The 23508-nt window shown below is 43.5% G+C and overlaps 2 protein-coding genes across 4 annotated transcripts in view; one reads left to right on the forward strand and one right to left on the reverse strand.

The window, feature by feature from the left end:
• Window positions 1–13563, reverse strand: part of zdhhc17 (zDHHC palmitoyltransferase 17) — a 40256-nt gene extending 26693 nt beyond the window's left edge. Inside the window, 5 exon segments of the mRNA XM_080757936.1 lie at window positions 2166–2243; window positions 3874–3903; window positions 3905–3964; window positions 5876–5979; window positions 13476–13563. Coding sequence (XP_080614062.1) covers window positions 2166–2243; window positions 3874–3903; window positions 3905–3964; window positions 5876–5979; window positions 13476–13538 — 335 coding nt within the window. The 5' untranslated portion in view covers window positions 13539–13563.
• Window positions 13564–16087: 2524 nt separating this feature from the next.
• The window catches only part of osbpl8 (oxysterol binding protein-like 8), a gene marked incomplete at its 5' end in the record, with an annotated part of 107705 nt that continues 100284 nt past the window's right edge, over window positions 16088–23508 (forward strand). For all 3 annotated transcript variants that reach the window (XR_013963537.1, XM_080757206.1, XM_080757207.1), the window contains one exon: window positions 16088–16434. The remainder of the gene's footprint in view (window positions 16435–23508) is intronic.

A 23508-nucleotide genomic window follows, 5' to 3' on the forward strand; every position in this document is an offset into this window, starting at 1 on the left:
GTCATTAGTCCTACAACCTATCTCAAACCCTCACCCTAACCTCCCACGGGGCAGCACACCTAAACGTACCCCTCACCAACCTTAATCCGGTCGTCTTAACTCACCCCTCACCAACCTTATGTCTTACCAATGACTAGTCTAAACTAAGTATGCCTCCCGTGTCGGTCACTACCCAAATATGGAGATGACCGACGTCATAGTATTGACATCATACATCGGTTACCCAAGTACTCTGATAACAGGTAGGTACTGTAGTAGTAGGGGTTTGTTTCTCAAAGAGGAAGCTCCATCATGGTGTTACACGCTAAGGGAACACCGCCAGAGATCACCAACACACATCAGGAGCTCGCACAACTGGTGAAGAGGAAACAAGAACTGGCCGAGACGTTGACGAACTTGGAAGGACAGATCTATGCATTAGAGGGCAGCTATTTAGAAGACACCCGGATGCACGGGAACATCTTCTCAGGATGGGACCGATATCTCGCAAACCAAAATAGCTCCAACGGTAAGACGGAAGACAGCAGAAATGGGCAGGTCGAGGAAGCAGAGCGTTTGTTCAGCAAGTCGTCCGTCACCTCGCTCGCATCGGTTTGTGCACTCGGCATGATGCCGGACCACGTGAACAAAGAACATCGCAGAGAGAGCGACACTTCTCCAGACCCCCGGAACCAGGAGAACGAGCCCGGTCACGAGGACGCCGACGAAACCCTGCACGATCTGACGGCCCCTTTCTCCTCAAGCAGCCTCCATGGTCATCACGATCTGAAGGCACAGAGCACTGCCCCTTTCTCCTCAAGCAGCCTCCATGGTCATCACGATCTGAAGGCACAGAGCACTGCCCCTTTCTCCTCAAGCAGCCTCCATGGTCATCACGATCTGAAGGCACAGAGCGCTGCCCCTTTCTCCTCAAGCAGCCTCCATGGTCATCACGATCTGAAGGCACAGAGCGCTGCCCCTTTCTCCTCAAGCAGCCTCCATGGTCATCACGATCTGACGGCACAGAGCACTGCCCCTTTCTCCTTAAGGGTCCTTGAGGGAGTTCCAGGGGGTCCCCAGCTAAATGATAGTTAGGAACCAAATGGACCCTTATGGGTCTGTAACTCAGAGTGTACAAATGGAACCAAATGGACCGGGTCCATTTGGTTCCATTTGTACGCTCTCAGAGTTGTAGAGAAAAAAAGAATCCCGCACACTGTCTTCACTTGAGTTTAGATTTATTGAGCAACGTTTCGGTCGTCCGACCTTCATCAGGCATTCGAAGGTCTGACCTGGCCATTGTTGGTGTGCAGAAGGACTTTTTCTTATACGCTCTCAGAGTTAAATTAATTTAGATTTTATAATATAAATTGGGGGTCTCAAGAGATAGAATTGCCATTAAATGGGGGTCCGTAGACTAATGCATGTCAAACTGGGAGTTCTTGAAATTAAACCGGTTGACAATCACTGCTAGAGCCATAAAAATCTTCTTTTATGGGGGGGTCCTTGGCATATCTTTTCAAATGGCCGTCCGTGGGCTAATTAGTGTCAATTTGGGGGTCCTTGACATGAAATGGTTTGGGATGGTTCCCAAACTTTTTCATTTTCAGTCAATGAGACATAGTTCTAATTCCCTGTGTGTAACCTCACCTGGTAGCACAGTGAGTTGAGACATAGTTCTAATTCCCTGTGCTTAACCTCACCTGGTAGCGCAGTGAGTTGAGACAATAGACATAGTTCTAATTCCCTGTGTGTAACCTCACCTGGTAGCGCAGTGAGTTGAGACAATAGACATAGTTCTAATTCCCTGTGTGTAACCTCACCTGGTAGCCCAGTGAGTTGAGACAGTTCTAATTCCCTGTGTGTAACCTCACCTGGTAGCGCAGTGAGTTGAGACACAGTTCTAATTCCCTGTGTGTAACCTCACCTGGTAGCGCAGTGAGTTGAGACATAGTTCTAATTCCCTGTGTGTAACCTCACCTGGTAGCCCAGTGAGTTGAGACAGTTCTAATTCCCTGTGTGTAACCTCACCTGGTAGCGCAGTGAGTTGAGACAGTTCTAATTCCCTGTGTGTAACCTCACCTGGTAGCGCAGTGAGTTGAGACATAGTTCTAATTCCCTGTGTGTAACCTCACCTGGTAGCCCAGTGAGTTGAGACAGTTCTAATTCCCTGTGTGTAACCTCACCTGGTAGCCCAGTGCAGTGGTGTGGAGTTGAGGTCCCCTCCCAGTTGATCCACTACGGCCCCTTTTGATATGTAGTACCTGTGACGAGGAAGAAAAACAAAACAATTATGATGAATACAATAAAACACATATGCTAATAGGTTGACAATGTGCATTCTGTTATTGAGAGCTAGGGACAACTTCAGCCTTAATTATTTCGTCAGCTGTAGGTAGCTATAGCCCAGGGGTGTCCAAAGTGTGGCCCGCGGGCCAAATGCGGCCCTGGGATAAATGTAATACGTCCCGCAGCCGGGCCGTATGAAATTTTTACTTTATTTTTAATATATATTTTTTATCCCGTGATTTTGTAACCCATTTTTCACCCTTTCACCCTTATCTAATGTGATCCTGGGCTCTACACACCCTCCACCAACCTGGGGAGAGCAACGGACTTCAACTCATGCTTCCTTCATGCCTGAGTGTCCAAGTTGCTCCTTTACACCCGACAGGGGCGTGGAAGGAAGTAAGGAACACGTTATTCCAACCAGTTCCTTTCCCCTCCATCAGGCCAGGGGGAGGCATTCAAGCTTTTTAACCTGGACATTTCCCAGAATATAATTTGTCAGTGTTCCTTCTTCCTTGTATTATTATTTTTACGTTGCTCGTCTGGTTACATTTGGTAATGTGACATATGGCTGAAAAAAGGCTGAGAGACACTTTTTGTTCACAGCACACACCCGACAAAAGACCATTGATATGAAATATTGATGATGATATGATGAGTTCAATAGAATTGTTTAAATGCAATTACAGTATTATTACATTTGGGGTTGATAAGAACATTAAACACACACACATATACGTCACAAAGAGCTCTGAGATTAATTTCCCCTCACAAACATGACATGAGAAGGGCTCTAGAGGGCTTGCCGTTCACCCCTGCCCCCTAGTGACACCGGTAACATTGATGCACTATGAACTATAACTCTGCACTTTATATTTATTTTCCCTGCACAGTGTTGTCTTGTGTCTGTTGAACGCACACATGTTAACACCCCGAGCAGGCAAAGACGCAGGTCTCCGTCCTATCAAATAATCCCACTGCGCGCCCAGGACGGAGATTAATCAAAAGTTCCGTCTTTAATCACATCATACCGGGCGCACCAGTCTAAATGCTGGTAGCGTTGATTGAGCAACATTTCCGGTTGGGACGTCATCCGAAGTGGTCCCCTTCCATTTTAATGGATGGGAGGAAAAATCTTCAAACGTGAATAACTCTTGATCTAAATTGATCAAAAACAATGCTTCCAATTCTAACCAAAGATTGTGTTTTTGACGGCCCATCGCGGTCCCGTCGCTTGTCGCGTTAGATGTAATCATACTTCCTGTTGTTGTCGATCCCCTCTGGGGTGTTTTGGCTACATCTAGCTACTTCTAGCGCCTTCCAAGATGGCGTGGAGAAACCTTGAATTGGGCCCTGAAGTTGCAAATTGCTGAGCGCCCTGATTTAATGGTTCCAAATACCCCCGGACGTTAACGTCGGGGTGTTAATGTCAAAACAAATCCCTATGTGTGTATACACAATGGCAATGGCAAGGAATAAAGGTATCTGAATCTGAATGAACACGTTTTGAGGAGAAAATGAAAGTCAGAACTGCGAGTCAGGCCTCCGTGGGTGGTGGAACCGGGCTTGGACCCTGGTCCATACAGACGGAGAGATGTGACTCACTTGACCAGGTCTATCCTGTTGTTGATGGCCGGGCTGCCTCACGTCGTATCCGGCCTCCACCAGCTCTCTGCACCGCTCAAAGATACCGTATCTGCGGAATAGATGAAGAATGGCTTAAAGCTACGTCACTATACCTACATACCCCCCACACACACACACACACACACGCACACTTTAGGCATTTAGCAGACGCTCTTGATCCAGAGCTACTTACATTAAGTAAAAACAGAAGCTTGGCATACATCACATATATAAAAAGTAGTTATCATGAATCACGTATAAACCAAGAACGTAACAGTCTACATAAAGTGCTATCTAAGGGGCTAGTTTTACGGGCCATGATGGAGTCTGAAGAGGTGGGTTTTCAGACTACGGCCACACACACACACACACACACACACTTTCTGTTATGACTTGATGCGCACAGTTGATAATCACACCCTTGCATCAAAACACATTCGATCGAATAACAAGACAGACAAGATGGACCTGAATGCATTTTTGGAAGACTAACGTCAACAAGCTTGAGTACGGGACATGCAACTGTGAAACCTGATTCATACTTTAGTTGCACAGCATTGTGTCTCGCTACCAAACACAGGCGATATTAATACCAGCTCACAATGTGTTGCGGTGCCTGGATGTATGGATGGGAACTATCGATTCATGCATTCATTGATAGTTTTGATAAGCTTATAGATTGATTACAATTTTTTGTAAAACAAATCTGAGAATCTTAATTGCCCTCAATGTCTAACATAAAACTACATCTTTCTGATACACAGAAATAATACCAAAGGCATTTTATATTCCTTAACCCATTTAGACCCGACATCGAAATTTTAAATCTGTCTTCTAAATCATGACAGTTTTCTGAAATATAAGGTTTTTATATCAGTGGTGCTCAATATTTTATGCCCCCAAAAATTATATGTAATCGGCCACCGACCCCCATCTGAAAATATGTTGTTCCAGGGACCCCCCAGAACAATGATTTGACTTTAAAACGTTGACTCTGTAACAATATTCAAAGATTTGAGGCACATTTTCACGATTAAAAAAAAATAGCAGACGTACAGGCTCGTAGCGCAGCACACGGTGCCTTGCTATGAGCTTGATCTGCTATCTTTCAATAGCTAAAGTAGGTTCCCGCCCAGAATGGGTTAATCAAATATTTATTTGTCCATTGACGATGGCACCATGTGCGTTCCTCGGCTACGAGCGCGCGCGCAGACAGTGTTACATTCACAGAAAACCACCCAGTGATAGAACCACAGACTTTGCAATTAATTACGATTGATTATTAACTGTTAAGTATTAACTGTTAAGTAAAAGTTTAATTGACTAACAGCGATTAATCGATTAACTATTAAACATCCCTACTGCGAAGCATTGTGAACTTGTAGACGGGCTATGTTCACTGCAAGACACCAGAACCTGAACCATTCAATGTAGCATCTTCAATACAGTAACTTCAAGTGGCGTTGCAATCTTTTGCAAAAGCAATATATGTAGTTTGCATTGCATATCAGACCCTCTTCTTGGCCTCTCACATATCTCATAGCCAAGGATTCATATTTTAGAGATCAGACCTTTGTTTCTAGATTATTTTGCTCACCCCTATAACAACAACAACAATAATAAATCATGTGTAGAGCTTATTAATGCCACGGGGAAAATTCAGATTTAGGTTCATCCAGGCCAGCTGATGGCTGCTTAGGTCATATTGAGAGCACAGGAGGCACCCCTTTTGGTGTATAATCAGAGCCAGCGATAAGGAAACACTTAACACTGTTGGACACTTCCTGGAGAAAAAAGGGAGGGGCACACACACACACACACACCTATGCAACAAAAGCTCTACAACTGAACACAGACAACTATATGTGATAAGGGCTCTCAAGATTGCACAAAAGCCAGGAATCGAATCACCCTGCATTATAACTTCCTTCTAAATTATTTCACAAACATATATGCACAAACAAACAATGAATCCACTCACTGTGTGGCTTTGACGATATCCCAGGTGCTGTAGTCGTCCACATGGTTTTTGCGCCCCACGTTCTCACTGTAGCCATGGTTGTAGTGACTCTGGGGCTTGATTTCCTGAAGAGAGAAGGAGGGATGAGGGTAGAGAGGGCAGCACGGTTACATCCGGAACCGAATACCAGAGAGCCGAACCGAGAACCGAGCCGGTGCGGGCCCAGAATATTGACTTGTCCCTCGGGCAGGGTCGGATCCCTTCCAAATTCATCCATTCTGAAATGCAGTTTACCGAAATTACCCGTGAGGATCCGAGCTTTATATTAAACCCTTCAACTCAATAAAAATAGGTTTAAAAAATAAACATGCGTGCGTTGTAATTATTACATTATTAAGTCCATATTGACTGTTGAACAGAGTCAACGGGCTAGGTCTCGTCATGCCACCTCTCTCGCTCTCTCTTTGTCTCCGACTCTTTCACACACACACACACACACACACACACACACACACACACACACACACACACACACACACACACACACACACACACACACACACACACACACACACACACACACACACACACACACACACACACACGTGTGGATAAAGAAGTTTTGCTAGTTTGCTTTGCTAGTTTGCTTTCACCTTGTTTAGGTCAACACTGTTGTCGGGATCCGTATATAAAGTGGCCAATTACATGTTTTCTAACAGATAAAATTGGCATCCTGAGTCCTGACCTTAAAATCCCCCCCCCCCCCCCCCCCCCCCCCCCCCCCTCCCCCCCCCCCCACCCCCCCCCCCCCCGACACACACACCTCTTATGTTCAATTAGCACCCACGGCAACGCAACAGCAATTAGCCTCCATCTCCACAACAGTCCACCGACAGCTGTGTTGCATCTGGAGGACACAAAATGCCTGGCATCCATTCTTGGTTCTCCCCAGTAACAGATGTTTAAAACCATATTCAAATCAATTGACAGACATATAACATTAGAAACCCCAATGGCCACGTGCAGGTCGTTCTTCAATTTGAGCGCGCTATGAGCTTGTAGATGTGCTATTTTTAAATAGCTAAAGCATAACATAATGCCAACACCAAAAGGGGTTCCCGCCCCAAAGAAGTGAGGAGCACTCTGTCAGAACAGAAGGCATCACTGGGTTTTTATGCTTCCTACGAGCAGCCTAGCTTGGGATTAGCATCATTACATGACAAGTAATATGGTTGAGAGAGTGAGACAACATGGTTAATGGAGGGATTAAAATGGTTGTCATTCTATGAAAGTGGCAGTGATATAAAGCCAGACTGCACACTTGACTGACACGGCCTATGGTGTCGAAATAGAGGAGCAGTTAGGATTCTGTATAGGACATTAGCAAGAATCAGAGAGAACATTGAGAGTTCGTGTGATGGGGATTGGGGGCGGTTAAGCTTGTGTAGGGTCAACTTAAGTCTTCAGACTCCAGAGCCGTCAAAAAAGTAGACATAAGAACTTGGATGATTTAGCCATTTGGAATTTTAGACATAAGAATTTACCCATTCACAAACAAATTCATACACCGTTGGTGGCGGAAACCATGCAAGGCCCGCCCCCAATCGGCACATCAAGAGCAGTTAGGGGTTCAGGGCTGTATTTTGCGTGTCTTAAGTACCAGGTCTTATTCCCTAACTTGAGTAAACTAAAGACCTGGAGGCGTGATCAATGCCATTTGGCTATTCTGAGTGGCCAAAGAGCATTGATCACGCCTCCGGGTCTTTAGTTTACTCAAGTTAGGGAATAAGACCTGGTACTTAAGACACGCAAAATACAGCCGTCAGTGTCTTGCTCAAGGACACTTCGACACTAGCTCTGGGGGAGCCCGGGTTCGAACTGACAACTTTGCGGTTACCATCCAATTCAACCATAGAGCCACTCTACCCCTGAGCCACCGCCGCTGGTTGCCAGTTGTGTGTGAAATCTGCATTTTAAAGCATGGATTTATTTTTAAATAGCTAGAAAGCAGTTTCTAATATGCATGACGATGAATAACCACACACACCTAAACAGCCCCTGGAGAAAGACTTGACAGAAAGAGGCTCTGTGGTCGACCTTAGGAGAGTGCCTGCCTGTGGGCCATTGTGCTGTAGACTTAACGGTACAGTAGCACAGTACTGCCATGATCTCGCCTCCGAGTTTCACTGGGCATCCCTAGGGACCCTGGTGTGATGATGTGCTGAGCCAGCAATTCTTACATCACAGTGGGGCTGCTGGGGTGTGTGTGGTGGGGTAATAATATGCAACGTGGATGTGTGTGTGTGGGCATATAACACAGCTCTGACGGCGACATTGGAAATGTAATTTTGCACTAAAGGGTCCGTCTAATAACTGGTGAATTACAAATGATAATAATTTAGACATCCCACTGAAATAAGCCCCTAGTTTGCCTTCAATGTAACAAAAAGTTGAGGGCTGTATGTATGCTCACTAGGCCGATGTGTCAATTAATTTAGACTTTGATTTTGTCTAAATTTGATTTATTTAATTGATTAGCTTGCCTTGTGTTGTGTAGAAGGAATATATTAAAGCAATAGGCTAAACATTGCCAGAAATATCACATGAGAATGCTGACAGTGTATTCCTATATAATTTCAAAGCTGCCAGACTTTAGGCCAGTTCCTTCACCTGCATACAAATTACAAAGTGGCAGTGCTCATGAGTCTTTAACCTTTTCTGTAGAGGAAGACCCTAGAGTCAACCTCAAGGTCAAAAACCACGGACACAGTCTTCGCCTTCATTCATTCTAAAATGTCTGCTGGTGGTATTCATGTCCCGATGCTGTATCAGTATCGGAAAAGTATCCGGCCCTTATTCGTCATATTGGGTCATATCGGTGAATATGCCAGTCTAACCACCGATCCAACACAGGTACCCCTGTTCGAAAATCGGGACATCCATAACCGGAATGATAATTATGGCTAGCCTAGAACAGTATATTTGTAATACCTTGTTTAATCTGCAAGTCGTACTTGTCTATCATGCATGCAGGCTGGGTGTGTAGGAAGAAGTACCGTAGATCAGAACAGATATTATCCATCCATCACTAGAAACATTTCATCCATTTCTCACTGCTAGCCATTGATTTTCGGTTGGCTGGATCCTCATCCGTTTAGTGAAGCTTTCGTCAATATGAGCTGGACATATGGCGAGCACTCATTGGGGGGGGTATGGTGTGCCTTAGAGCCAAAAATATTGGACAGCACTGACCATGGCTGATTAAATTCGCAATATATGCTGTGGAAAACGGTATCATGTGTCATGGACCAGGCTTATGTTTTTGGTTTTTTTGAGCGATGCAACCACTCCTATAGACAGCTATGTGTGTGGCTGTGAGCACGGAAATAGCGTTATAGCGTTTGTTCACCACCAAGTGGCACTGTTGTGCAGCCTAACACATAGACACAGACAGACCTGGGAGGAGGGCTTGCCTTGTACAGTACAGTACCAAACAGTACAGTACGTACAGCACAAGTACTGCACCACTCACTTCAGACTTTTTCCAGATTATACTAGAAATGTGCACCGTCTTCAGCAACATGAGGTCTGAGAGCAGTGAGAAGGGTAAGGACCCAGCTAGCTGCAGCTGACAGTCACAATCTGAAATTCAATCTCAAATGAGGGCCATTTTGTAGGCTGGCCTAATAATACACCATTCCGACGACCCTATACTTTTACACCTCTATGTATCAGAAGAACAATGATTGAGAAAAGGGTCTGTTTGTTTATGAAGAAAGAAACTACAATATATTCATAAGGAACACATCTTTGCGTTATAGAGCAAGGCTCAATATGCCAAAGTCTCAGATTGCATCTCATTAGGGAGAGAAAGATAGAAAACACACACACACACACACACACACACACACACACACACACACACACACACACACACACTTTACAAATGTAATCAAATTAAGCCTTAAAAAGGTCTATTTGGTATTTGCACACTCGGAGTAAAATGAACACTGAGGATTTTACAGTGCCTGAAGTCTGAACCTCAGCTGCTTTGTGTTCGAACACCTTGTAACAGAATGTATGCCTGTTTCTCAGGCCTCTCTCTCTCTCAGTCTTAGACATGACCCAGATTTCTACCACCACACCGAAAAGAAGGATAACTTTTCAGACAGCCGCTGGAGCATTGGCTGGATTTCTTTAAACTTGGTTCTTCATGGTGAAGCAACAATGATCATATCCCAGCTACAACAATGTGATGATGGATAACAGTCAGCTGACATGCTTTTATGAACACGAGGGGAGAGAATATGGTCTTTTAGGGAAGTTGTTGGCATCCGTTAACCATATGAACCCTAGCTTCCGTATTCTGGGGTGAGCATTCTGTGAAAGTGGTAGATTTACAAGCTTATAGGTCAACTATTTTAAGAAAAAGGAGGGGTGCCATTATAATATTAATATATTATATTTTAATAATTATTACAATAATAATAAATTAATCAAATTACTGTTAACGAGGGATTATACTGTATGTTAACCCATTAAGACCCGAGGCTGATTCTACAAAAGAAGCAGATGTAGATCTGCAATTTTTGAATAGGTAAATGGTGCACAATCTATGTGCCCAATCTATGTAATCTATGCTTTACATAGATTGTGCATTACATTCACCTACACATTCATACAACGATGGCGGTGGAAACCATGCAAGGCACCAACCTGCACATCAGGAGAAAGTAGGGGTTCAGAGTCTTGCTCAAGGACACTAACTCTGGGGGAGCTCACAGGGATCGAACTGGGAACCTCACGGTTCCCATTCCTACCCCTGACCCACTGACACACTGACACACAGATGCTTACTTTCCCGGTTTTAAAGGGTAGGAGGTCACAAGGTATACAACTATACATCGTCTAATATAATCTAATTATTGGCCACAAACTACAAACAAGAATGTGAAACAAATAAACAATATCCCCTCCCTGGGCCAAGAGAAATGCAGTCATGTCTCATTGAGTAGCCACCAAAACAACAACAACAACAACAACAGGTAAACAATCACCTGTGCAGGGCAAGCCAGGGTTAAACTATTTTACTGGGCTGCTTGTTGTTAGTCATACAACCCTACAATTTATTTATAGAGAGTTATGGCAATGGGTCTCTAGCAGCATTGTCTCCACAGTGTACAGTTGTTAGCTTAGAAATATGCCTGGTCTAAGTTTGGCAGAGCTTTTTCTTTCTATTTTTTCACCCAGTGTCAATTATCAAATGTAATATATATACCTTTATTGAAAGGATAAGCCCCTTGAGATGTCGCATCTCATTTTAGAGGGGGTCCTCAACACAGATACATTGTACAATACAGTTCACAAAGCAATACAATCATACACACTGACAGGACAAAACAAACAAGACAGAACAAAAGCTCTCCCAATCCTAATCCTGGGCGCTACACTCCCTCTGTCAACCTGGGAGAGCAACGGACTGACCTCATGCCTCCTTCACTGCATGAGGAGTCCAAGTCGCTTTTTTTCACCTGACAGAGGGGAGTTTCCCCTGGTTGGACGAATAGCGTGTGGAAGGAAGGAAGTAAGGATTGGAACACGTACGTTATTCCAAACAGTTCATTTCCCCCCCATCGGTTTGCTGGGGGGAGGCATTTTAGAGACTAGGATTACTGCATGTTTTTTTGTGATGGTACCTACCCTAGGGGACACACTGGAGAACATGCAAACTCCACACAGAAAGGCCCTTTCACCAACCCCACCTAGGGTACATGGGCACTGATGACACAGGAGAGAACACGCCCACAGCGCCCACAGCATCTCCAGCGGGAATCGAACCCAGGACCTTCTATCTGTGAGGTGACAGCACTAGTACCCACTGCGTCACCGCGGCCCATTAGCAGGGCTATTTCAAACATCACAATCCCACAGCAATACAAACAAAGAGAAAGAACAGATGGTACCCTACAGTAATTAAGGAAGACCCCATGGAGGCTACCTTTGATAGGTTAATTTCCTTTATACTCTAGCTTTGCTTACACTCTACATGCAGAATCCTGCATGGGTACAGTGCAATTTCTCCATTTTCTAATTACACTACAAAATCATCTCATGGTGCTAAACAGGCTATACACGCGTGTTGCTTGACATATCCAAAAGACATGCAACGACTGGACATAGAATTAATCTTGTGATGCACGCGTCAAAACTAAAAGTCAACCCCAGTTGCCCTGCTGTTGTATAGTCTACAGGTAAAGGCTTTACAATGTGTATTATTATGTTTTCACTCAATGTTGACAGATTGGTATTATTGGAGCCACTTATAAGATAATCATGCATCTTTAATTTTCGTCTGATTGTGCTCGACTATGTGAAAGAGCCAAGTCAGACTTACCCATACAATTATTATGGTTGCATAATTGGTTGCAATTAGCACACATATCACCTGCTGCTTGACAGTTTACACCTAACTTGAGAAGTAACCTAGCTCTGGGTTACACACAACTTGCCACTTACAAACCATTGAAAACCCATTTTGATTAAAGCCCTGATCGACAAATAGAAAAGTAATGCTGCACATTATATGATGGCCAGGGATGGCTTTGCTATCATATGTTGCATAATATATACTAATAATTTATGTACTATTACGAACTTCAACTGATGGTGAAGTATTATTATTATAGCGTGTAATAACTAATACTGTTTATATAGTCTCTCTCTCTCTCTCACACACACACACACACAAATTCTACCCTGCAGGGCATAATTAGCATTAGGGCTATGGACCAGAGCTACATACATACTGTGTATACATACATATTACAGTAAATGTACAGGTGATCTGTTGATGTCTAAAGTAAAAGAGTATTGGCGTTCAGGTTGTACGTTCGTGCAGTGAATTAAAGCTGCTGACCAATTTTTGACATTTGACACATCTGACTGATCTGACATTTCTCGGAGGTGCAATGGTTGAATGGTGCATCATGAACGCAGCACCTAAACAACATTAGCTAATCATCATACGTATATTTATATACACTGATGACAGCGATGGAATTATTGACATAAAATACATACATGGGGTAGGAAGCACTGAAGCTAGCTGACTGATTTACATTGGGCATCAACTGGGATGCCATTTTCCACGGATGTGTTTTGGAACAGTGTATACAAAAAAAAACAAGCAAGCGAGATGCACGTTACGTTGCTGTCAAATTCTCAACTGTCAATTAAGCTGCTTTATTTTTTTAAGTGCGTCTCTTATTCTTGTCTGTCGGCTGAAAGGCTAGCTCTAAAAAAAAATACCTAAAGAAATGGCCTTGCTAGTCGCAGACTAGCTTAGCTATTAGCTATACAGCTAACATCTGCCCAGTCTTTATGCAGCAAAGAGGCTAGCAGCGTTAGCAACGTTAGCATCCTCCCCCCCACCCACCCACCCCCCTACGAATGATGCAGGGGGCATCGTAGTTTACCACAGAAACACCGCGGACAGTGTGCGCCGCCGTGCACGCACACACACACACACACACACACACACACACAACGATGCAAGGTCTTTACGTGCGCCTGTTCCGAGGCTAAACAAACAAGCACGCAGGATCCATGATGCATACTGTACCTCTGGGTGGAGAATAGGGACGCAACCAGCTTCTTTCTCATATTCATCCATAGCGTCTGCCATCTTGGTGGTCAGCTAGCGCTGAGCATTGTGGGTAGGGTGGAAAGTGGAAACAACCAGGGGGTGGAGAGAGAGAGAGGGGGGCGAGAAAGAGGGTGGGGAAGAGAGAGAGAGAGGGGGGAGAGAGGGGAAGAGACAGAGAGAGGTGGGAGGAGAGAGAGAGCGAGAGAGGAGGGAGGGAGAGAGAGAGAGAGAGAGAGGGGGAGAGAGAGAGGGGGTGGGTGGGAGAGAGAGGGGGGGATAGAGAGAGAGAGGGGGGAGAGAGGGGAAGAGACAGAGAGAGGTGGGAGGAGAGCGAGAGAGGAGGGAGGGAGAGAGAGAGAGGGGGAGAGAGAGGGGCTGGGTGGGAGAGAGAGGGGGGGATAGAGAGAGAGAGGGGAGAGAGGAAGAGAGAGAGATTTTGATCATTTGCATGTTGTATTGTGAAAGTTAATGTTCTATTTGTATGTTTGATATTGTTTTCTGTTATATTTTTTTCTTTTGCTGCATTTTATGCTTTGGCAATACTGTAGTTGTTATGTTCATGCCAATAAAGTTATTTGAATTGAATTGAATTGAATTGAATTGAATTGAATTGAATTGAATTGAATTGAATTGAATTGAATTGAATTGAATTGAATTGAATTGAATTGACAAGGAGGGAGGCAGTGAGAGGGAGGGAGGCAGTGAGAGAGAGGGACAGAGATAGAGAGGGACAGAGAGAGAGAGAGAGTCAGACAGACAGACAGACAGACAGACAGACAGACAGACAGACAGACAGACATGGTCCATTACGTCATCACCATCTCCTTGACCATTAATAGAGTGCATGGGGAAGTGAACTCATAAAACTATAATTAAGTGTCACTGTCAACTCCTTTTCCCTCTCTCTCTTAAATTCAAATTAAAATATTCTTTATTGGCATGACAAGCGATACAGTATGAAACAAAAATTATAAATTATACATATTCAGAATCAGAACAAATAATATAAACAAGACAAGGAAAAACATAAGCAAAATGACATTGATCCCTCATTTTGTGGCAGGCTGACACATATTTTGCTGCCAACCTGGAACATTCTGCTTTCTCACCTAGTCACATGCAGTCAAGAAGTGGAGCTCTGTCTCCATCACTCCTTGACTACAGTGAGAACACAGCCTGTCCTGTCTGGGCAGCCAGGTTTGTCTATTCAGCCTTTCTCGATGGCCAGGCTGTGCTCGCTGAGACATTGTTAAGGTTTTTCTGACTTTGCCACCTGTATTGTCTATTTAGGGCCAGATAGCAATTAAAGTTTACTTTGGAAGACTGAAAATGATTTTTTGCAAATCTGCACTGATCTCATTAAATGACCCCTATGAAATCCGCAGGAAAAATCTGCAGTCCCCAGGACTGAGAACTTTAAGCCCTGGGACTCTTCTCTTATGTTCAACTCTTGGCTTTTGAGGGCTTTATAAATGATAGGATTTGTAATGATAGGATTTATAATGATAGGATTTGGAGAAGGGGTGGGCAACTTTGACGATGGAGAGGGCCACTATATTTGCACACTTACTCGGACTCCAGAGGGGCCACATTGCATATTTCTGTCGTAGAAGAAAATAGCCGATCTACAAGCTCAAATCGCGCCCCACTGCGACACATTTTGAGCTTGTATACCGGCTTGTTTTTGCTACTACGATGCTCCCTGCATCATATATATTTTTTGCCATTTTTTTTAATGGATTGGCATACGTTTGTATTTAAGTGAAAAAACAAAATCTTCAGTCTTCAAAAAATCAATTTCTGTGTACCAAGTTAGTCAATTGATATTACAAAATGTGGAAAGCACTAAGACTTGTTTACATCAGAGTCCTGGACCTGCATTTTAAAGAACGTACAAATGAAAAACAGGAAATCATCATATAAAGAAAGTAAAAATGTTCCATTTTGATACCCTTTATCACAGCTCTGACAGTGCCTCGAAGATTCTACCCTCTACCTATCTAAACAGTTCTTCTGTTTGACCGCTGGGTGTCGCCTCTGCAACACTAAATAGCTTTATAACGTGTTACAGTAGTAGGCCTTGGATCAATAATCAAGAACGAAAGTCTATCATGTATTAGTATTTGATCAATTTTTATATATTTCCATATCTAAAGTAAAAGCCACCTTGTAAGAACAATACATTACATTATTTAATATTAATTAATTAATATAGCAGCTAAGCAGCCTACTACTGTCACCTTTGTTTTTAAATTGAGAACACATGACACACGCACACACACGCACACTCACACACACGCACGCACACGCACACGCACCCCCCCCCCCCCCACACAATATTTTGTTTCATACCGTATAACCAATACCATAGACCGTAACATGATATGTTGTATGTATTGTTGTGAGACAAACACAATCGAACCAGAGATGTGCACACCCCCCCTATGAGCCAGCCAGAGCAGGGCTAGGCATTCTAGATGATCACCGAGATGGAAAATTGGAAGCAGAGGCGATTGTTGTCGAGGAGGAGGAGGAGGAGGGGACACCCTCCCCCCCCACCACCCATCCACCTTCCATTCAACCACCGTCCGAACCGAAGACAGTCGAGGGACTGGGACTGGAATGCCTCCTAATGAGGCTGAGCGAACTGTAGTTATGAAAACACCAGTATAGCTTTATAGCGAGCAATGTGGTCAAACACATACATGTAAATATTAGACGGTTGGATTCGCAAATGTTGACCCAAGGAGGAGGAGGAGGAGGAGAAGAACGCAGTCAGCTGAGGAGGAGGTGGTGGTTTTAGCCCATGCAGCGACACTGACACATCATCACAGACAGACAGTCAACTGACACCGAGTCCTCCTTCCTTCCGTGGCCGAAGAACTGATCTGGAAACCCGGGATAAATAACCCTCCCCCCGCGTGAAGAAGCACAGGTGGGTGGAATTACAGGAATAGTAACCATACCTGTTGTTATATGTGTGCGTCTCTGTTCTGATGAATTGAAAATGGTGGACCCTCTTGTAAACAAGTGTAATGTTTTATGGTGTCGTCCAACAGTTTTTTGTATTGAGTTGTGCTTGAAATGTACTGTAATTGTGCAAATGTTAACAAATACTTCAGTCAATCAATCAAACAATGTTATTGCCTTTGAAGCGGTTGCTACTATATGTGCCAGACAGTGTGTAGTGACTGTTGTTGTTACATTGTAGCTACTATAGTAGCTAGCATGCCTGCTAACAGCGCTCTGTCTGATGCGATACAGTTGATTACATTGACGACTCTGCAATGTCAGCACTATTATGTAATGATATGTCTAGCCAGGGAGATTTAATTAATGAACACACACACACACACACACACACACACACACACACACACACACACACATAGTCATATACTATGACTATGACACACACCTTTATTGGAATCTAATAATCTCTCTCAAAGGTTAATCATTCATGTTGGCAACATGTTCTACTTTACTCCACGTGTATTTATTCAGGTGTACTGACTGAGATACAAGACGTACAGATTATGTGACTGTATTATGCTCCTATGATAAGTACTAGAGCAGATAAACTGTTGTTTGTTATTGCTTGTTGTCACACCAGAGATCTGTAGTTTGGAAGCTTCCTCCCTACACATCCTGTTGCAGAGTGTCACATGTCAGCACAGACGTGCCATGTTACGACTTTCACTTGACTAGAGTGAGCAGAAGGGAAACATGAAGCTAGTCGTGTTACTGTACAGTGGCGTGGCTCTGTTGCTAATGAATTATTAGCTAGTAGTAGCAAACCATAACAAATAATATGAAGGGAAACTATAACTAACTAACTTAGTCACTGAGAAAAAAAACATAGTTGTCTGGTCGCTTACAAAAAGCTTGTTGTGCTATTTGCTCAATTGCTATGCCATTTTATTGTCTTTGCCTGTTTAAAGGCCCGCCCGGTCAATTTTTTAAATATTTACATATTTTCCATTCTCTAAAACATTTGCATGTGAATGATGTGCAATCCTCCAGGACTTGTTTCCATTCCATGCAAGGAAACATTCCTGTCACCAGTGAGTCTCTGACTGCAGCCCAGGGTCACTCACAGCAGAGCAGGGAGACTGAGAGAGGTCATTTGCCAGTCAAATGGAGTTTCCATCTGTTCCTTCCCATATAGCTTAATGCTCGTGCACTGCCTGCATGTGATGGTGGTATCATCTTTAGATTGCTTCATTTGAATGCGTGACTGTCCGGCTGCGTGGTTTAGCTCAGGGCTGCTCTGTACCTCCTCCCATTACTGTACAGTCACTGCAAAGAAGATTTAGTACAGCATGCAGGCCCTGCCGCGCCTCGCAGTGCAGCTATCGAGGTTAGTGGTCATTTACAGTTACTAGAGCGGTGCCCGTTGGTTCACTGGCCTATTTGGAACGATGCAAGTTGGAAATGCATGGCCCCACCCAGATATTATGCGCTGGAGCCTCTTCTTATTCCAAAGCATTACATACAGTATGAATGACACAAATAAAGTGTGAAACAAAAATAATAAATTATACATATTCAGAATCAGAACAAATAATATAAACAAGACAAGATTTTTTTTTACATTGATCCCTCATTCCTCCATTTTGTGGCAGGCTGATACATATTTTGCTGCCAACCTGGAACATTCTGCTTTCTCACCTAATAAGTATAGGGGACTGCCTGGATAGAGTCAAACTGTATCTTGTTTTTGTTGAATTTAGGGTAGTATTCTTCTCTAATATGTTTATATTTGTCACATGCAGTCAAGAAGTGGAGCTCTGTCTCCATCACTCCTTGACTACAGTGAGAACACAGCCTGTCCTGTCTGGGCAGCCAGGTTTGTCTATTCTGCCTTTCTCGATGGCCAGGCTGTGCTCGCTGAGACATTGTTAAGGTTTTTCTGACTTTGCCACCTGTATTGTCTATTTAGGGCCAGATAGCAATTAAAGTTTACTTTGGGTTTTTGTTGTTTTGAGACAAAAGTTTTCGTATTTTTGTTTCTGTTGATTAATAATTTGGTTGGGTAGGATTTGTTGTGGAATGATGTTGCTGTCCTGAGGCTGGTTATTGTTGGCTGATGGTTTGTTAAGCGTCAGGACCAGCTGACTGAGGGGACTCTTCTCTATGTTCAACTCTTGGCTTTTGAGGGCTTTATAAATGATAGGATTTGTAATGATAGGATTTATAATGATAGGATTTGGAGCAGGGGTGGGAAACTTTGACGCACACTTACTCCAGAGGGGCCACATTGCATATTTCTGTCGTAGAAAAAAATTGCCCATCTACAAGCTCAAAACGCGTCCCACTGCGACACATTTTGAGCTTGTAGATCGGCCCCACCCAGATATTATGCGCTGGAGCCTCTACAGCGGTGCCCGTTTGGCACTGGCCTACTTGGAACGATGCAAGTTGGAAATGCATGCAATATCCCACCCAGATATTATGGCTGTTTTGGGGTGGTTCTGGACAACCGTGGGTCCGACTGACTCGACGCCGGCCACTGCACCCACTGCGGTGGTGTGGAGCGCGTGTGTCGAGCGGTTCTCGAGTTACGTGCATTAAGAGACAGAGACAGTAGACTTATTGGTGCATTTTAGTCGCACAACTCGTAGCTACGATGCCGTCAACTTTATTTTAATACTGACGTTTCGACAAAAAATGCAAGGTATGATTTGTTAGTCATTTACCACAAAGTGTTGTAAGTCAGTGTGATTTAATGTGAAAGTATAACATTTTGTATTAGCTTCTGTTTTACGCCAGTATTGTGGGTTGGTTAGTGCCATGCTAGAGAAGCAGTATAGTCATATTTAATCGGATCAGATTTTCAGAAGTATGGTAAATGGTAAATTGATAATTCTTTTGGTCAGGTTATCTTCTGTGCCTAGGAGTATTTGGAGCACAGAGCTTGCAACTCATTATATCATGTTTGTTAATAGGCTTGTTAAAATGCTAAAGCTTATGCATCATTAGAGTACTGTGTAGACAGCTGTGGGACACTTTTGGCTATTTGAGAGTGACTGGATGCATTTGTCCTAAAAGCACCAAATGTGCCCAAAGATAGGTGGTTATCTCACATTTCACACCCAATGACATAACCCAGGCAGTGTAAGGCTGGCCAGCGTTGCTAATTTAACCCATTTAGGCCTGACGTCGACATTTAAAAAATGTTTTCTAAATCCTGAGGGTTTTCTGAAATACTTATGTTTCAGTCAAGGATCAAAGATTATATGTAGGCTGATAGGCGTCCGACCCCCCATCTGAAAATATGTTGTTCCAGGGACCCCCAAGGGCCCCAAGAAAAAAGGTTCACTCTGAAAGAATATATTTTCAAAGATTTGAGGCACATTTTCATTTTGCTCTAGTAGCGCGGCACCAAGAGCTTGTAGATCTGCTATAGCTAAAGTATAACACTATGCTTAAAATACCAAAGCTAGCCAAAGGATTATGTTGTTAAAATAATTAAGTCTCTATTATATAATTTATGTTGCTGGCTGCACAGTAGGTAAGTGAAAATCTAGTTGGAAGCAGCGTTTGCTATACTATCATTTGAGCTTTAGCTTTACACACAGGGTGATTTATTTCTTCATCGAACCTCAGTTGAAGTTTGCATCTCAAGCTAAACACCTGTGTTAACTGAGTGATGCAACTATACATGTATTGTTATAGTTATAGTTACTGTACTGTACTGTACTGTACTTTACTGTGCTGATTGTTCTCTGTACTGTACTTTGATTATATTTGGAAAAAATCTTTGAACCCCAGCAACGCGCCCAGGTGGCCTGACCCGGTTCCGGCGAGCCTTTTTCCCGCGTCGAGAAATGACAGAGTTACCGTGTTGCAGCTTTCCGTGCTCGGACAGACAGACACAGGGACACGTATACTGTACATACTGTACATACGGAGGGACACACATGCAGTAGCTGCGTAATGGAGCGGAGGCACGGCTCAAAAACACGTCAAGTATGATGACAGGGTAGGCCACACTTGAGGATGACTTCTTGTGGCAGCCTTCTGATACTGTAAGTGTAATCCATTTAAAGCCAGGTCCACTCCAGTCCAGAGCAGGACTCTGAAAATGACGAGGGGGAAAATAAATGCAGAGTTTATGGTTTTATTTTTAGTTTCCACCCACTTTTCTTTTCTTTTTTACTTTTTTTTGTTTTGTGGCTTTCACCTTTATTTTATATATTTTATGGAGGGACAGACAGTAGGCTGACAGGAAATGGGGAGAGAGATGGCGACACACTGCCAGACTGGATTACCAGCCAAGGTGCCTGGACCACTGAGCCACGGCCCAGGCCGTTTCCACCCACTTTTGTATCTCTGGTTAACATCAGTAGAAATGTGTTGCCAGGAAGCTGTATTCATGTTGCTGTTTTGACTGTACTGTATTGTAATGTACTGTGCTGAGTGGGCTCTGTACTGTACTTTTGATTATATTTGGAAAAAATCTTTGAGAAATGACAGTTTCCCGGAACATCCATCCATAGAAATGTGTTGCCAGGAAGCTGTATTCATGTTGCTGTTTTGACATTCCAAAAAAAAAGAAAAATAGCCACAATGCTGGAGGTTTATTAACAGACATGGTAAACCTGACAGTCTGTCATTACTCCACACACACAGTGTTCCATAGTCTGTGTCAAGCCGAGCTACTATGTGTGCTTGAGCTGGAGTTCTCTCTCTAGGTCGTCCTCAGACGAGCCCTCCATCGTCGCTTCCAGTCATCCCGGTTCTCCATACATCCGGCCATCTCGTTGATGCTTTGTGCTCCTGCATCTGTCTTGAGTACATCCACACATATGTTAGTATGGGATGTCCTCGTGAACCAGTGCCCATGTGTTGGTTCCCACTGACTGCACCAGTTTGCTGGCTGGCAGCTCCTGGTGTCTTTGGCAGTGTCCTGCAAGTTTAATTCTCCTGTCTGCTATTTTGTCACTCATAAGTGCAAATAGCTACAGGTAGCATGATGTTGTATTTGCGTTCTTAAAGCGTTTGTGGTCAGCAAAGTTGGAATTCCCCCATTTACCCCCTCTCCTATCGTCCATGAAACGCGGTGAACTTTACTACCCGACCGACTGACGTAGCACCACACACCACGTGACCCGTTTGTGAATGGCGTGACCATTGATTCAGTTGAAAACCATAACAACCGGTGCGCCCGCTGGCCTAGTGGTCCAGGCGCATCATGCCTGACAGCATGTTGCGTGTTCGAGTCCCGTTCATGACGACCTTTGCTGCATGTCTCTCCCTCTTTCCTGTCAATCTCCACTTGATACTATCAATAAAGGCAGAAAAGCCAAAAACAAATCTTAAAAAAAGAAAGAAACAACAAACAATCAAGCTCTCTATACCTGTCACCAACAAACGTCCTAGTCTCATATCACAAATATAAATACGTATATTGCCCAGCTCTACTAGGCTGACCCCTGTGGGGAAAAGGCATTGAAAATCTGACGAGGGAAACCACTTCTGTTCTGTTCTAGTAGGACTATACATTGCTCAAATAAGCCATTTTTCCCACAAAAAAAGCAGACTGTGTCATTACTCACAGGACGGTGTTGCACATGGTAAACTGTTACCACATGGTAAAAGCAGAAGCTCTAGTAATCTACCGGTATGTGGATTTAGCCCGAAGCTGGGGAAAAGGGCGAGTGGCTCTGACATACGCCAACAGTCTCTTGTCACCTGCACTACGGACCTATTGTTTCCATTTTGAGATGTTCATTCCCTGAACTTGCATAAATGTCTTTTTTCAGTCCGGATGACCTAGGAGTTAAATGACTGGAGCTGAATAGAATCAGAGGCAGTTGTAATTAAATAGTTCTTTACATGCACTGTTCTGCTGGGAATGCATAGTACATTCCAGACTGCTCACTCTGCCTAAAGACATTTAAATCTACTGCTATAACTTACACAATAAAAAGAATCACTTCTCTTGAGTCACAGGAGCAGAATTCTATTGTAGGACCCAATTGGAGAAGTAGTTCATTATTTTTGATTGTGTCCTGTCACTTCGGTGTGAATGGAACTAAGTCTAAAGGCTTAACCTTTGGCTTGTGGATGAGGTGGGTGGATTTTGAGCAATATTATGAGAGCGTAGTGAAGTGTTGGTCAAGCACTATAACTAAATAGAGCAAATGCAATGGCCTGGCCTGTAGAAGAAACAGTCACGTTTAATGTCTGAATGATTACATTGTGGGGTTTTTTATAGGACAGTGCTCTCCCGGGGGCAAAGTTGTGCTTGTTTATTATCGGCTATGATTTCTAAGTGCCGTATCCTCTGACCCGTGTGATAAACCTGAAGCTATTCATGCAGTTTTATTTCTTCTTTATTTAGGCTCATGTCTCTGCTGTCCATTTAGGTTGTTGGAGCTTTCTAATAGTACTCAAACTAACGATAATTATGCTGGCTTAAAGTACAAACCTATCCTATAGAACAGTTGGCCTCACATCATGCCAACACAAAAAAGTCCTTGAATGCACCGCCTGGAAATACCTGGTTTCTAAGTTTGAATTGAGACAGTTACTGTCTGCTCTGCTTTGCACTCGGAAGCCTTGGTGAAAGAAATCCCTTAGAGACCATCAGCTTTAATTTTTTGTTCTCTTCCATTAACAAGATGCTCACTAATCCTTTTTAAGCCACATTTTCATTACAGCAGTAATATGTTTTCTCCCACACGGTCATGATGAGCACTGTGTGCCACACATAAAAGTCCAACCGCCTGTTATGTTACGCTCTTATCATTGCTATTTTTCTATCCAATGCAGCTGCAATTTTAATGCCCAGCACCCACATTGTTTAGATATATATGATCTTGGGCCCATTTAGCGCCTTAAAATGAGGTTAGGTCTGGTTCAATGCTGTCTTACAGAGAAGATTGTGTGCACATCTCGATGCCTATATTCAGGCCAGGTGCTGGATGTCAGGCATCAAGGCAAACATCAAGGAAGAGGAAGAACATCCGCACACCAGTTTGTAGAGCTCCGAGACTTACTT

This window comes from Protomyctophum bolini (assembly GCF_963924005.1).
Source record: "Protomyctophum bolini genome assembly, chromosome: 23".
NCBI lineage: Eukaryota > Metazoa > Chordata > Actinopteri > Myctophiformes > Myctophidae > Protomyctophum > Protomyctophum bolini.